Genomic DNA, 14885 nt, shown 5'->3' on the forward strand with positions numbered 1-14885 from the left:
GGTGAACTGAGTGGTTGGGCAGGGTCAGGATGACATCTTCAGTTGTTCTCAGAATTTACCACAGAGGGGGGGTTAGGTGGTCTTTCTGAGAACAGTTTTTTTTGTTTGTTTGTTTTGTTTTGTTTTTGTCTTAATTAGCATAATCAGAATCTTGATCACCGAAACTTTATCATATCACTGGGCATCATGACATCAGCTGTATCTCTCAGAAAGGTCACAAGTTTGTCATAGGCATCCTGACCACCAGATGTATTTCTCAAAACCTTGTTTTTACAGCTTTGTTTCTCACATCTATGAAACTATATTTCTTCAGGAGACCCCAAGATTTTTGAGATGCTAGAGCCATAGGATATCTGCTGAAGAAAGCTGCTACATGGGAGTGTAACCATCCCAGGAGAAAAAACTTTGTTGCAGTCAACAAAGATGAAAAAGGGGTTGGTAATTTGAAGGCAATTTTGATGTTAGACCTGGAGATGCAGAGTTCGGAGTTTGCACAGCTGGTTTTCTCTCTTGCTTTGGGGATTAGAGTTAAATGATTAGTTTAATCTCACTAATATGATACTAATCTATGATTCTTGGAAAATTTGCAAGCACTTCATGGTTACACACTTTTGTCTATTAGTAATCCATCCACTATAGTGGTAAAGTTCAAATATACCATTAAGTATGCCCCCCCAAATCTCAGAAGGGACTGACCTTCATTCTTTTAAGATCGTTGACACAGCTATATGTTATGGGGGCTTTTGAAGTTGGGCTAAATGTATTTTGCACTATGCTATGTTTAGGTATGGCCCCCATATACTCACCTGTTTAAAGGAGTCTATGGAGGCCAGGAAGTGAAATGTGATGGTTTGTATATGCTTGGCCCAGGGGTTGACACTATTAGAAGGTTGGAGTAGTTGTGGCCTTGTTGGAGTAGGTGTGTCATTGTGGGTGTGGGCTTTAAGACTCACATCCTAGCTACTTGTAAACCAGTATTCTGCTAACAGCCTTCAGATGAAGATGTAGAACTCTCAGCTCCTCTTGCACCATGCCTGCCTGGTTGCTGCCATGTTCCTGCCTTGATGATAATGGACTAAACCTCTGAACCCTTAAGCCAGCCCCAAATAAATGTTGTCCTTATAACAGTTGCCTTGGTCATTAAATCTGTTTACTTCAGTAAAACCATAACTAAGACAGTAGGTATATAAGTATGTATATAAGTATGCATCTGCACTTGTGAAATTGATGAAACAGATGGTCAGGTATGGCCTAATGTGTGTGTGTGTGTGTGTGTGTGTGTGTGTGTGTGTGTGTGTGTGTGACTTTCTCTTCATGTTCTTTATCTTTTTTTCTTTTTCTCTGGCTCACAAAGAATTAAGGAGAAAAGAGCCCAAGTAACTAAGTTTATTTTTTTTAATCAACTGTTGCTAACAAACAGTAAGAGTCAATTGCCAAAAGCTATTAGCTTCTGATCCCCAGAACAGCAAGAAAGAATTAAAGGTCATCAACCTTTAGCCTTCATCTTTCACTGGGTCCCACCTCTACTTGAATGTCGGGACAGGACACTGGCACATGGACTGTCAGATTCTTCTATTTGCTTTTTTTCCAGTTGTTCCAACTGTGCCTGGACAGCTACTATGTTTTCTTTTGTTAGAGGCTACTGATTCACTCACATAAGATCCTTAGAAAGCTAGTTTATAGATTCAGCATGATACTTTTCCTATAAAAATATCCCAAAACTTGTCTATTAGATTTTGGAATGAGGTTTAAATATTCCGTTGATTCCTGAAAGTCTTTTCTCAGACCATTTCCAGGAATCCATCTTTGTGAGAATATCATCTGCTCAGTAAGGGTATTGGGCACAAAGAGACTTTGAAGACATCTCTTCCCCACAAGTTACCTGCCAGCCCAGACAGCACATAAGCCTTGTAGGAAACTGATTGACCCTCATCAGATTTCTTTTTTTTTTCTTTTTTTTCGGAGCTGAGGACCGAACCCAGGGCCTTGTGCTTGCTAGTCAAGCGCTCTACCACTGAGCTAAATCCCCAACCCCTCTCATCAGATTTCTAATTAAGAATTTCCCTACTTTGTTGAGGCCCATGGGAAACCATTATTTCTCAGAGCTCTGCTTGGGTGCTTCGAAGAGGCCAGTGGGAGGAACAAGACTGATAGGAAAAAACTGAAACATTTGCACCTGTGTCCAGGAATCTTTGAAATTCCTTACCAACTATCCACAGTGGTTCCTTTTTTATTAATTCCACCTAGTATATGTCTGAGTCTCCAAAACATTCTGTGGCTAGTTCCTGAGCATTGTTTACCCAACAAAACAATGACATTGGAATTGGTAACAGTTGAGCAAAACATTGTCCTCTTCGCAAAATTTGGATGCCAGCAGAAGCAGAAACCATAAGTTTAATCTCACTAATATGATACTAATCTATGATTCTTGGAAAATTTGCAAGCACTTCATAGTTACACACTTTTGTCTATTAGTAATCCATCCACTATAGTGGTAAAGTTCAAATATACCATTAAGTATGCCCCCCCAAATCTAATGTTAATGTGAATCTGGAGGTGGAACACATTTCATGTCTGGGACTAAGGTTGCCCTGGAAAGTTTTGGTGCATAGGAGTGTTGGGCAATGAGAAGGGCTGTTGGATTGACATTCAATCCGGAGGATAAGTCTGAGTTGTTCCTTGATGCATCTCACATTTTGGTGGGATCTGGGACTGGCAATCACCAAGTTTCCCTGAAGCAAACTCCATTCTTCACCACAGCACAAGGATCTACACTCTTTTGCCCAATGGTTTCTTTGTTTACAGTGAGAGCATTAACCGGGATTTTTACCATTATGACCTGAGGAGCATTCTGTCTTCCTTCTTGATGTTGTCTTTTTTTAGAATGCTCAGGATGACCACATTTAAAGCATCGTATACCATGGTTTTTATTCATTTTTGTTGTTTTTTTAAATGGCTGCCAATAATTCATGCATCATTTGGCCTTGGACAGCCATGGCCAGAGGGATCCCCTAAGTATATGAAGACCAATATCAATACAGAAGCAGATGTTATCAACATCTGCTTTATTTTATTTAAAAGGATGGAGGGTAGGCTGGAATGCAGTATTAACATCCTAATATTTCAGTTTAACAATTATAATTCCCACCTCCTTATCAACTACTAGACAGGAAAGAAAATCTTGATATGGCTCATCACGCCATTGCTTAATTTTAGAAAGTTTCTTTGTCTTTTTTCCATAATCCAGAACTATGGCATACCTGTAATGCCAAAGAATTGATTTGTCCATAAGCTTAAGGGGGATATGTAAGTTGTAACTAAACATCACTCTACATGCCTTCTTCTACTAACACTTCAAAAGTTATGGGCACATTATCTTGATGGTTTCTAATAGCTTGGTCCAGCTACATTTTGGAATAATCAATCTTCCACAGCAAATATTCATCCAAGTAATAGAAGCTTTTGTTAAGATCAGATCCAGTTAGAAGGAAGAAATTCCAGAAATGGAATGGAGAGACAATGCAAAAGGTCCATATAGAGCTGAAGCCTATGTAAGATCCTCAAGCTTCATAAATGAAATGGGTATATAGTTTCTAGCTCATTTTGTCCTGGGTTATTACCATTTTTCCAGTCACTGTCATTTTCTTCCATCTCCCAGTCATGGTGTAGAGACTTGTACCACAATGCAGAAGGACTTAATTCTATCCAAGGATAAGAAACCTCTTTAACATGTGAAGTGAAGCAGAGAAATAAGTTTCCATGCTGCACTTGATGGATAAGTTAAAAGCTGAGTAAGTTGGAGCTGGACATAGTGGAGCAAATCAGCACAAGGAAGAGAAGAATCCTCAACCTCACCACAGAGAGACATTAGATAATAAATCTTCAGCTTCTAAGTTTTCTTCTATTCTGTGTTCTGTACTTTTATGGTCACCTTCCTATTTAATTTTAAGTGTGTCATTTTTATGGATTACTTTGTCTCTTTTCGGTTTTTTTTTTTTTTTTTTGTTCTTTTTTTCCAGAGCTGGGGACCGAACCCAGGGCCTTGCGCTTCCTAGGTAAGCGCTCTACCACTGAGCTAAATTCCCAACCCACTTTGTCTCTTTTCAATGCTGGAAATCATTACTAGAACTTTTTTTGGTTCCCTTGCATCTATTTCTTCCTGAATTGCTCTTCCTAACAGGGACTAATTTCTGGAATTCAGAGATGCCCTCATCAGGGAACGTTCACTAATGAATTCCAGGAATTTTATCAACTGATGATGTCCCACTTTAACCTTTTCCTCTAGTAACAAAATCTGCAGAACTTCTGAAAACAAATGTTGCTCCTTTGATGTTGACTGACCTAAATGTTGACCTCTAATGAATGCTCCTGCATTTTTATATTTGTGCACACATAATTCCCCAGAGTTCCTCACTTTTAACTTTTTTTGTTTTCCCCTAAGTATTTCCCCATATTTCAAGTCTCCATTCCCAGTGCTTCCTGTAATCTTAAGTTACCTGATATGATTGTGATGGATTCAAGGCTGAAGCTTTGATAATTTCATACAGAGCAATCAGATTTTTTATACCTTTATCAGAAACAGAATATAATGGTATAGACTTGTAGTTAACAGGATTCAAATACATTTGCAAGCTACACAGAATAAAAAAAATTAATGTCAGTCTTCTCGCTTCCTCAGCTTCTCAGGAGAAATAGTGAGAAACACAAAGCAGCCTGCATGCCTCACTGCCTGAGGGAGTGTGTCTATTTCTAAGGAACTGGAAAGAACATTGTGCTCCAGGAGCTTTGGAATCTAACCTGAAAAACCCATGACAGACACGTGGTGTTTTCCTGGAAGCACATGTGATGTTTTGCTAGAGCAGAACTTGAGAGAACACATGATGTTTGGAAAGGGTCCAAATATAACAAACAATAGATGGTGTTGTATGGTATTGGTTCATCTTGCTATTCTTTGCTGGTCTTCCCTGGGCTTTGCTGACTTTAGTCTTCACTAAGGATGATGTGTGGTATTGGGTTGCTTTACCACTCTTTGCTGATCATCATTTGTTGTGACTTTGTAGAGTGAAATGCACCAAAGAACTTGTGGTGGGTGTTCTGAAGGCTTCTTGCCACTTCCATGGACTCAGGCTGATTGGTAGCCCCTCTCAGTTTCTTCTGGATAGAACTGCCACTGCTGATTTGTGACTGGTGTTTGCAAGTGGATTGAGCTATTCCTGCTGATTCCTGCGAATTGAACTGATTTTCTGATAAGACAGATTGTATTTGCCCCAAAGAACTATTTCTAAATAGGTCCACATCCTCGTTCACCCTATTACTCTCTTCTTTCCACTACCTTTGGTGGGTGGTGGGCTAGACAGAGGTTAAAGCATTTATGTACATGTATTAAAGGATGTTTTGAAAAATATATTTCTACACTCAACTGAACTCATTTTCTAGATAAGAGAACTGAGTTTTTTCTTCCCCTTTCCCTTTCTTTTCCTACCCTTCCTCTACATCTTCTTCCCTTTTTGGGAGGTTCTCATGTAGCTTAGGCTGGCCTTGAAACTGCAGATAACCTTGAACTCCTGAGCTTCCTGCCTCAGTCTCCTGAGTGCTACATGACAGGTGTGTATGATCACACCAACCATCTCCTAGCAATTCTGACTCACAGTTGTTGTGTCACAGATGTGAAGGTTTGGGGTTCTGAGAGTCAACTGTCTTGCTACACAAAACTCTAAGTTCAAGGGTGCCTCTGCCTGGATATATGAGGCATTGTCTCTGTGCCTCAATTTTCCAATCTCTGTAGTAGAATGGAAACAGGTTCAACCAGTATAGGTGTGAGTTCACACCGGACTCCAGGTAAGACTTCAAACTGAAAGTGATGAAAGTGAAGGATGGTTCTTTCCAGCCAGGTGACTCATGCCCCACTGTGTTCACCTACTTCTCCCTGCATTACTAGGAGAGCAGAAGGGCCCCAAGGGCAAGTGACAGGAGGTGCATCTGGGACATGCTCTGTGGTTCTATTCTTTGGAACTGAATTAGTGACCTGTCAAAGAAGGGGTGAAGGACTAGGGACCCACACAGAGAACCTGGATCCAGGTGAGGTCCTGCCCAATCACTCAGTATGTGGAGCAGAAGATGACAATGGTGATGAGAGTCCTAACTCTTTCACCAGCTGGTGTGTGTGTGTGTGTGTGTGTGTGTGTGTGTGTGCGCGCGAGAGAAGGAGAGAGAGAGAGAGAGAGAGAGAGAGAGAGAGAGAGAGAGAGAGAGTGCGAGTGTGTAAGGCCTTGAGGTGGGGGAAGAGGAAGGGCCCTGAAAGGGGAAGTCACTGGGTGGTTTTCTTTCCCACTGACAGGTAAGCCCTAGGAAGGACTTGAGGCAGTGAACAGTTGCACAGGGAACCAATGGGACAGAGAGACAGAGAAGGAACAAAAAGACACAATTTGATATTGTCTTAGAAACTGGTTCCAGTATAGTGTAGTGGCTCTCTCTCACCACCCTCGACCTCCCCCAAACTGTCAGGCTCCAGATAACAGGGAGAAGCTTCTAACCTCCAGAGAGTCCTCAGTTCTAGGTGATTCTGAGCTTTGTATTACACTTGCTGTGAAAATCCAAGGAAACCTCCAGGGCCAGGTTGATGTCTCTAGGAACTCCAGGGCCTCCTGGTGTTTGGGGGAATTTGCCCAGAAAAGGGGAGAGGCAAGAGCGGGGGAGGGGAGGACCCAGCCAAGAAACTGAGGGCAAAAAATGAAATTCATGCATGACAGTAACCACCTGTTAACCCAACAATTGGGAGGCTGAGACAGGAGGATGTCTGTGAATTTAATTCCAGACTGATATATAGGGAGACCACCATCTCAAAATGAATAAAGAAAAAATAAAAGGAAAAGGAAAAGGATGGTTCAGGGCTTTGAATTCAGTTGACACACACACACACACACACACACACACACACACACACGCAAAAAACCCAATATGAATAAAAGTACTGAAATAAAGAAGAATTTCAGAATCCAGTCTGTGATTATTTTTTCACTTTTTTTTTTTTTTAGCACTGATAGGAAGATAGCTCAAGGCCTTGAGTACAGCATGCCAACCCAGCCTCTTCCTGGGATAGCAAAGCCACAGGATTCACCACTGACTTACAGCTCCATTCCCTGGTTTCTCTAAATATTGGAATTGTTCTCATGTTTATTGCCATACCTGTGTTTGGGTCCAGAAACTTAGCCTATGTTCTTAACTTCCTTGCCCAGTTCCTGCCTTCACCCAGTGCTCTATACTAGCTGTTTGCCTTTTCAGTGAGCTTATACTCCTGTGGGGGATGATTGGGATGTAGGTGACATGTTCAGAGTTGCAACCTGGGTAGTGATGGGACTAAAAGAGTCAGAGTGTAGGGAGCTATGGTGTGATGGGATCAGCTGAGCACCATTAGCCAGGTCCTAGCCTGGCCTCCTAGTGAATGATGAGTACTGTTCATGAAAATGCAGGATAGGGAAGGTGGTCCTTGAGATTTCACCTCATAGAGGCAAAGGATGGAGACTGAACATCTAAACTGAGTCTTCAGCAGTCCCGGAACTGCAGCTACAGGATCTCATTGAGAATACAGTGTATGTCTTTGTCCATCTGTCCCTGCAGTGAGAAGGGAGGAGACAGAGGCAGAAACACACCCTGGTGACCAGCTGGGCGACTGTCTCCTGCAAGTCCCTATACTTAAATCAATGGGAGTCAATGGTTCATTAAGTAGATGAATGTATAAAGATGCTCCCAAAACCCACAAGACTGACACATAACATAAGGGGGAGAAACAGGCACAAGTAATGACATAGGAGTTATGAAGTTTGGTAGATCAACATGTCGGGATTGAGAGAGGGGGCAGGGGATTAACCTAAATGGCATCTGGGAGATGGCTATGGTAGAAAGCCATTGCAGTGCCATACTGCAGTGTCTCTTTCTGTGGGCATAGGGGAGATAAAGGTATAGACAAAGGTGTTATGGGTTCAAAGTCATCCTGAACTACAGAGTATGTTTGAGGCAGCCTGGGATGCATGAGACATTGCCTCAAAAGAAATGTGGGGAGGTAAGAGGTAAGGGAGGGAAGGAGACAGAAAGGAAGGGCATAGCAGGGAAAGAGGGGGACAGGAAGAGAGATTCTGACACAGTATGACATACCCAAACCAACCCTCTGCACCTGAGTAAGGGGTAATTCAGGGATGTGTGACTCAGGTGCTCTGACTGAAGAAATAAAGTTCTATAGTTTCATAGATATAAGAAACAAAGTTGTAAAAACAAGGTTTTGAGAAATATATCTGACATCAGTTTCCCTAATGTTATGACAAAGTTTTAGTAGTCAGAATGACCACTCTATTCTGACCATAAGTTAGGATAAAACAAAGATAACTGTTCTCGGAAAGATCCCCCTACCCCTCCTTCTGGGATGAGATCGAGTTATGATTTTAAGATTAAAACCATGATAAAAGAAAAAGGGAGAATGAAGAAATATAGTTTAATAGATGTGAGAAACAAAGTTGTAAAAACAAGGTTTTGAGAAATATATCTGGTGGTCAGGATGCCTATGACAAACTTATGACCTTTCTGAGAGATACATCTGACATCATGATGCCCAGTGATATGATAAAGTTTCAGTGATCAAGATTCTGACTAAACTAATTAAGACAAAACAAAACAAACAAACAAAAAAAACCAAAACTTTCTCAGAAAGACCCCCAACCCCCCTGTGGTAAATTCTGAGAACAACCACAAGATGTCATTCTGACCCTGCCTGACCACCCAGTTCCTCCCACCTCTAAGGGACTTGCCAATTTAGCCCCTTTTCAGAGATTCTTCAAGGCCAGGTGAAGGGCTGGATGAGGAGAGTGACTAATTGAGCTAAGAACAGCCCCTTGAGCAGGCCAGCCAATACGTGACCAGATCCTTTGTCCTGTGTACCACCAATGAGAATAAGCCAGCTAACCTTGTTGCTGAAGTCTGCCTTCTGCAAGGAATAAAAGTTGTGTGTGTTTTGGGTTTGGGGTTGCCTCTCCCTTCATGGATGAGCAAACTCACGTACATGGATTAAAAAACCTTTATACCCTCATGCTATTGCAGCGGTCACTTTGTCAATTTGTGTTCTGTGGGTGGCGCTCCTGATGTAGGGTCACTTTGGGGTCTTTTAACATGGCCTGGATTCTGTCTGACTGTGACTTCAATCACCTATCCCCTGCTCCATAGATCCAGATCTTTGTACTCTGCTGCAAGAGTATCACCTGGCCACACCAGGCATCCTCTTTTTCACATCTGGCTGGGGCAGCCTACTGCATTTTCAGAGTCTCCATAATGAAGACTTCTTTGTATAAATATGTGATATGGTAATGAGAGAGGGTTCCATGCATGGCCACATCAAGACAAGCAGCAACTGAATGCATTTGTATCTCTACTGGGCAGTTAGGTAAAGGGTCATGGATTCAGGCTTGGAGCTAAGCTGACTCAATATTTGTATTTGTACAGATCACTGCAAAAAGCCAAGCAGGAAGAACAACAAATGGCTTTAGAACTCATGGAATGCAGCCCACAGGTTAGCACAACTACAGTGGTTTTGTCTTGGAAAGGCGTGGCCCTGAGGATTCATGCTGTTGTGGAGCTTTGCTCTGCTTGTTGCCTTCATTTCCCTGTATCTAAGAATTGTATGGAAACTCGAAGTGGGCTGGAAGCACTGGGCAGTATCTCTGGCACTCACAGTAATAATGCTTGATCTTGTTCAGGCACTGCTGCTAGAGCAGATTAATGATTCAATCACCACCCTAGGAAGGAACTTGGAAATGTAGATTGCCAACAATGAGTATTACCTCTAGAAAACATCCTGAAAAATGTAATAGCTAGTGAAGCTAGGCTAAGATGTTTCTGCTACTGGCAAAACTTTATGATGTAGGAAATCTTAGGAAACAATTTGAGGTTCAGAAAGGCACATATTTATTAGTTAAGGAAGGGAAATTTTTTTTTTTTGCAAAAGCTGTTTATTTCCAGACATGAACATCAACTCGATATCAATACCACTAATACACCAAAAAAGCATATAAATGAGAGTAATATTTATTACAAAAAGCAACTTTTCTTAGCATTGTGATAGAACAAATTAGTCTATATTTTGTTTCAATGTTCAGTATTTTTTTCCATCTTTATTAACTTGAGTATTTCTTATTTACATTTCGATTGTTATTCCCCTTCCCGGTTTCCCAGCCAACATCCCCCTAGCCCCTCCCCCTCCCCTTCTCTATGGGTGTTCCCCTACCCATCCTCCCCCCACTACAGCCCTCCCCACAACAATCACATTCACTGGGGGTTAAGGCCAGGGAACAAGAACATTGGCATCCCTGGCTTTAACACTCACTGAAGCTGGACTGGAGATGATTGATTTCTTATGCCCAATTTTGCACTCATCTTCCTGATATGGTTTAATAAAAATCACTGATGAGTAGATGTGTATTCTGACAATTTAAAATAGGTTCTTATAAGATTGCTTTTAAGGATAAATAATAAAAAATAAATTATCTTTTCTTTGTAACCACACATTGCTGTGTGTCAGTAAGAGAAACTTGTTGAGAAAACTTCCTTCCTTTCTCACACTTTGCTAATCTATAACATGTTGCTTAGTTAAGAATGTACAAGGGTAGGCCTGTGCCTTCTATTGGGGCAGACCAGCAGCTTGTCTGCTCCTCTGAAAATACCATAGTTTGAAGCCCTCCAGGAGATCTGCTGCACTTGGGGCAACAGGTAAGGGGCCTCCCAAATAAACTGCAGCATCTGGGGTCCAATCAGCCCAGTAAAATCAGGACCCATATCCTCCACTCAAACTCCACCTCCCTTCTCACTGGAACAGATCATCAGCTTGTCAGCCCGCCTGACGACCTCACCATCTAAAAGCATCCCAGGAGATCTGCTACAGCCAGGGTCACAGCTCCCCCACCCCCAGGAGACAGGCGGCAACACAGGGGCATGAGAACCAGGCTCCATACAGAGTCACCCAGTCTAGTTAACAACAGAGATAACCAGATGGTGGGATGCAAGCCCAAGGATATAAGCAACAGAGGCAATATACTTTGGCATCATCAGAACCTACTTCTTCCACCACAGCAAGCCATGAGCACCCTAACACACCTGAAAAACAGGGTGTTGACCTAAAATCCTATCTCATGAAAATTATAGAGACCTTTAATGAGGATATAAATACAGGTAAACATGTAGAAACTATTAAAGAGGAAACAAATTCCTTAAAGAAATACAGGAAAACACAAAGAAGTGAAGGAATTGAACAAAGTGGTCCAAGACCAAAAGTGGAAGCAGAAACAATAAAGAGAACACAAATGGAGGCAACCCTGGAAATGGAAAACCTAAGAAAGATGTCAGAGCTACAGATGCAAGCATCAACAAAATACAAGAGATAGAACAGAGAATCTCAGGCATAGAAGATACCTTAGAAGATATTGATATAACAGTCAAAGAAAATAAAAACATAAAAAAAATCCTAATCCAAAACACCCAGGAAATCCAGGACACAATGGAAAGGCCAAAACTAAGAATAACAGGGATAGAAGAGAGTAAAGACCCACTTCAAGGACCAAAAAGCATATTCAACAAAATCATACAAAAAAACTTCCCCAACCTAAAATCAGAGATGGACATAAATGTAAAAGAAGCCTATAGAATACCAAATAGATTGGACCAGAAAATAAAAATCTCTCCTCATGTAATCAAAACACTAAATACACAGTACGAAGACAAAATATTAGAAGCTATAAGGGAAAAAATCCAAGTAACATATAAAGGCAGACCTATCAGAATCACACCAGACTTCTTATCAGAGAACCTAAAAGCCAGAAGAGCCTGGACAGAGGTCATGAAGACTCTAAGAGAACACAAATGCCTGCTCAGGCTACTATACCCAGCAAAACTCTCAATCAACATAGATGGAGAAACCAAAATATTCCACAACAAAACCAAATTTACACAATATCTATCTACTAATCCAGCGCTACAAGAATGCTAGAAGGAAAACTCCAACACAAGGAGAGTATCTACACCAAAGAAAAAGCAAGAAATTAAGAGTCTCACCACAAACCAAAAAGAATAGAATCACATATACGTGAGGCCATCTACAAGAACAAAAATAACAGGAACTAACAATCACCTGTCTTTAATATCTCTCAATATCAATATTCAGTTCCCCAATAAAAAGACACAAGCTAACAGACTAGATATGCAAGCAGGATCCAGCATTTTGCTGCATGCAAGAAACACACCTTAATGACAAAGACAGTACTGCCTCAGAGTAAGAGGCTGAAAAAAGTCTTCCAAGCAAATAAATGGTGCCAAGACAAAGCTGGAGGTGCCATCCTAATATCCAATAAAATAGACCTTCACACATTTACTCGTGGCCACTTTTGGTTAAGGATACTAGAGTGTCCAGTTTGTGATGCAAATTATTTACTTTTCTTACAATCTCAAATTTTATATATGTTTATAGATATTTTTACTACATGTATGTGGTGGATCACATGCATGCAATGCCCTGAAGGAGCTACAACAGAGACTCAGGTCCTCTGAGATGTCAATTACAGATTGTTTGGAGCTGCAATGTGGCTTCAAGCAATTGATATTTGGTCCCCTGCCAGAACAGCCAGTGCTCTAAACCCAATGTGTTATCTCTCCTACCCTTTATTTAGATACCTAATATTGTCTTTTTATTCCCAGGAGCCACTTTGGAGTCAAAGTTAGGAGAAAAATTTCTCTGTAGGCTGGTGTGAACTCTTATTTCTACCTGGGCTAGACAGATGGCTCAGCAGTTAAAAGCACTAGTTGTTTTCCCCCAAAGGATTAGGATTCAATTCCCAGCACACACATGGTAGTTATCAAATACTTGTGATTCCAGAGGATGCGACAAGCCTCTTCTAATCTCCAAGGACACTTCACAGATGTTGAGGACAGGCATAGATGTAAGACAGCAGCCATACAGATACAATAATGTCTTTAAAAAAAAAACACTTCCTTCTACCACTTACAACTTTCTGTTCCCAGATGTCAAAGGAACAGATCTAGATGTACAGCAGTGATGGAGATGTCCCTGAGTGGCTTACCTGAATAGCCCTCAGGAAGTGGTGGCCTGCATTGAATTTTAAAAGTCCAGAAAATGGAGGCAGGAAGACAACACAGCATAGTGATGATGCTTGGTGATGAAACTTACCACCAAGAGTGAGATCTGTCAGATGGCAGGCATGCAGCCCAGTGCCCTGGGGTGTGTGCCACATACACACATACATACACCACCACCACCAGAGTTCACGCATGGTTGTCATCTACCCAGCCCCTGTGTGGTCATCCTAATAGCATAAGCAAGTGTCATAGGTACAGAACAGCAGTGTTGCGGACACATACATGACATCTAGCATGTTAGTCCCCAGCGGAGTCACTGCCAGACATGTGGTGAACAGCCTTCTCTTGAGGTCCCAGATCCTTATAGGTGAGAAGGACACACAATAAATAATTCCAGTCTTTAGTCTGGATTGTGTGTAAGGCATGAGCAGGCATGAGGCAAAATCCACACAGAAAGACAGACCTTGATGCATCCTGAGAAGGGTGTTATTGGACAGACCCTGTATTCATGATTTTTACCCCCTTTATCAGAAATTTCCTTGCTTCCTGTCTTTCTTCTTTGATTTTCTTTTCTTTGCCAACTCAGAGTAGAGTTAGTTGTTTAATGCAAAAGAAATGACTTGGAGATAATGTACAAATAATATATCAGAGCTGTATATCTTAATAAACTTGGTTAACATGAACCATCCATCGGGTTACACAAGATATAGTGATCCCAAACTGTCTATATCTGTCTATCATTCCAGGTCCTGACCTTGGTCACCTCCTGTTTGAGAAGCCTAATTGTTTGTGTTTAGTGTCATAGAACAAGTTTCTTACATTTTGTTTGCTTGTTTTGCTTTTTCCTGACTGTCCTGAAACTCACTCTGTAGACCAGACCTAAAATTTTATATCCTTTCACTTCCCAAACGCTGGCATGATAGGCCAGTGTCACCATAGAAGGCTGGGAAAGTGTTAATCTTTTGGTTACTAATGTGCAGTGGAGAGAGATGTGAACAACCTTACTAAAACTGCTAATGCCTGGTGAATTATCAATTAGTTAGTTTAAGTTTGACTTGAATGGGCTGGGTGCCCACTCAGCTATTGAGGCAGTGGGTTCACTCCCCTTGTGCATTGCTTAATGATCATTGCAAGCAGGAGACCCTATGCCTACTGGAAGGAGGAGCGTCTACTGAGTGCAAGAAAAGTGCAGGGACAACTTTGCAGTTCAGGCCCAAGTTCTACTGCGATGCCAAACTTCTCAGGTTTAGGGCAGCTCTATGCCTAAGGTGGAAGCCTGGGCTGCAAACAGCAGTGTAATCTGTCCCTATGGGAGCTGTTTCTGTCACTCAAGCCTCATTAGCCAATCAGAGACTCCAGATGGACCGGGCAGCTAGAATGGGGAGGGTACTTCCGGTCCGCCATACTGCAGTTCTAGCTGAGACTGTGGAAATCTGTTGTGGTTCCGTGTGCTTTGCTGTGACCTGTTGCCGGGAGCTGTGAGGAGAGCTGTGCGAGCTCGCGACCGGCACCATGGTGAGCTGGACCGCTGTCCAAATACTGGGCGGATCCGCGGGAGCCCATGGCTTCGTCCGCGGTTCCTCCAGGGGCTGCAGGAATCAGCGTCAGGTGTTCTTCCGTTTGTTCACTTGAGTTCCCTGCACTTCCCCGAATGATCTCCCTGAGTTACCCGCTGCTCCTACTCAGAGTATGGGGACCAGGAACCCTTGTGTAAAAACATCCTTGTTGCTGACGTCACCGTTGCTGCGAGTGCCTCAGTT

The 14885-nt window shown here is 42.0% G+C and overlaps 1 protein-coding gene across 9 annotated transcripts in view; it reads left to right on the forward strand.

Annotated features, from left to right (window-relative positions):
* Positions 1–14485: 14485 nt before the first annotated feature.
* Positions 14486–14885, forward strand: part of Zfp77 (zinc finger protein 77) — a 46406-nt gene continuing 46006 nt past the window's right edge. For 5 of the 9 annotated variants that reach the window (XM_063264476.1, XM_039080018.2, XM_039080021.2 and 2 more), the window contains exon 1: positions 14489–14640. Coding sequence is in view for 2 of the 9 variants with exons in the window: in XM_063264477.1 (XP_063120547.1) it covers positions 14638–14640 (3 nt within the window). In the remaining 7 variants the exon portion in view is untranslated. Of the gene's footprint in view, positions 14641–14885 lie in introns of all 9 variants that reach the window. The other 4 variants (XR_010053548.1, XM_063264477.1, XM_003750272.6 and 1 more) reach the window with 2 other exon arrangements.

Source organism: Rattus norvegicus, chromosome 7 (assembly GCF_036323735.1).
Source record: "Rattus norvegicus strain BN/NHsdMcwi chromosome 7, GRCr8, whole genome shotgun sequence".
NCBI classification, from domain to species: domain Eukaryota; kingdom Metazoa; phylum Chordata; class Mammalia; order Rodentia; family Muridae; genus Rattus; species Rattus norvegicus.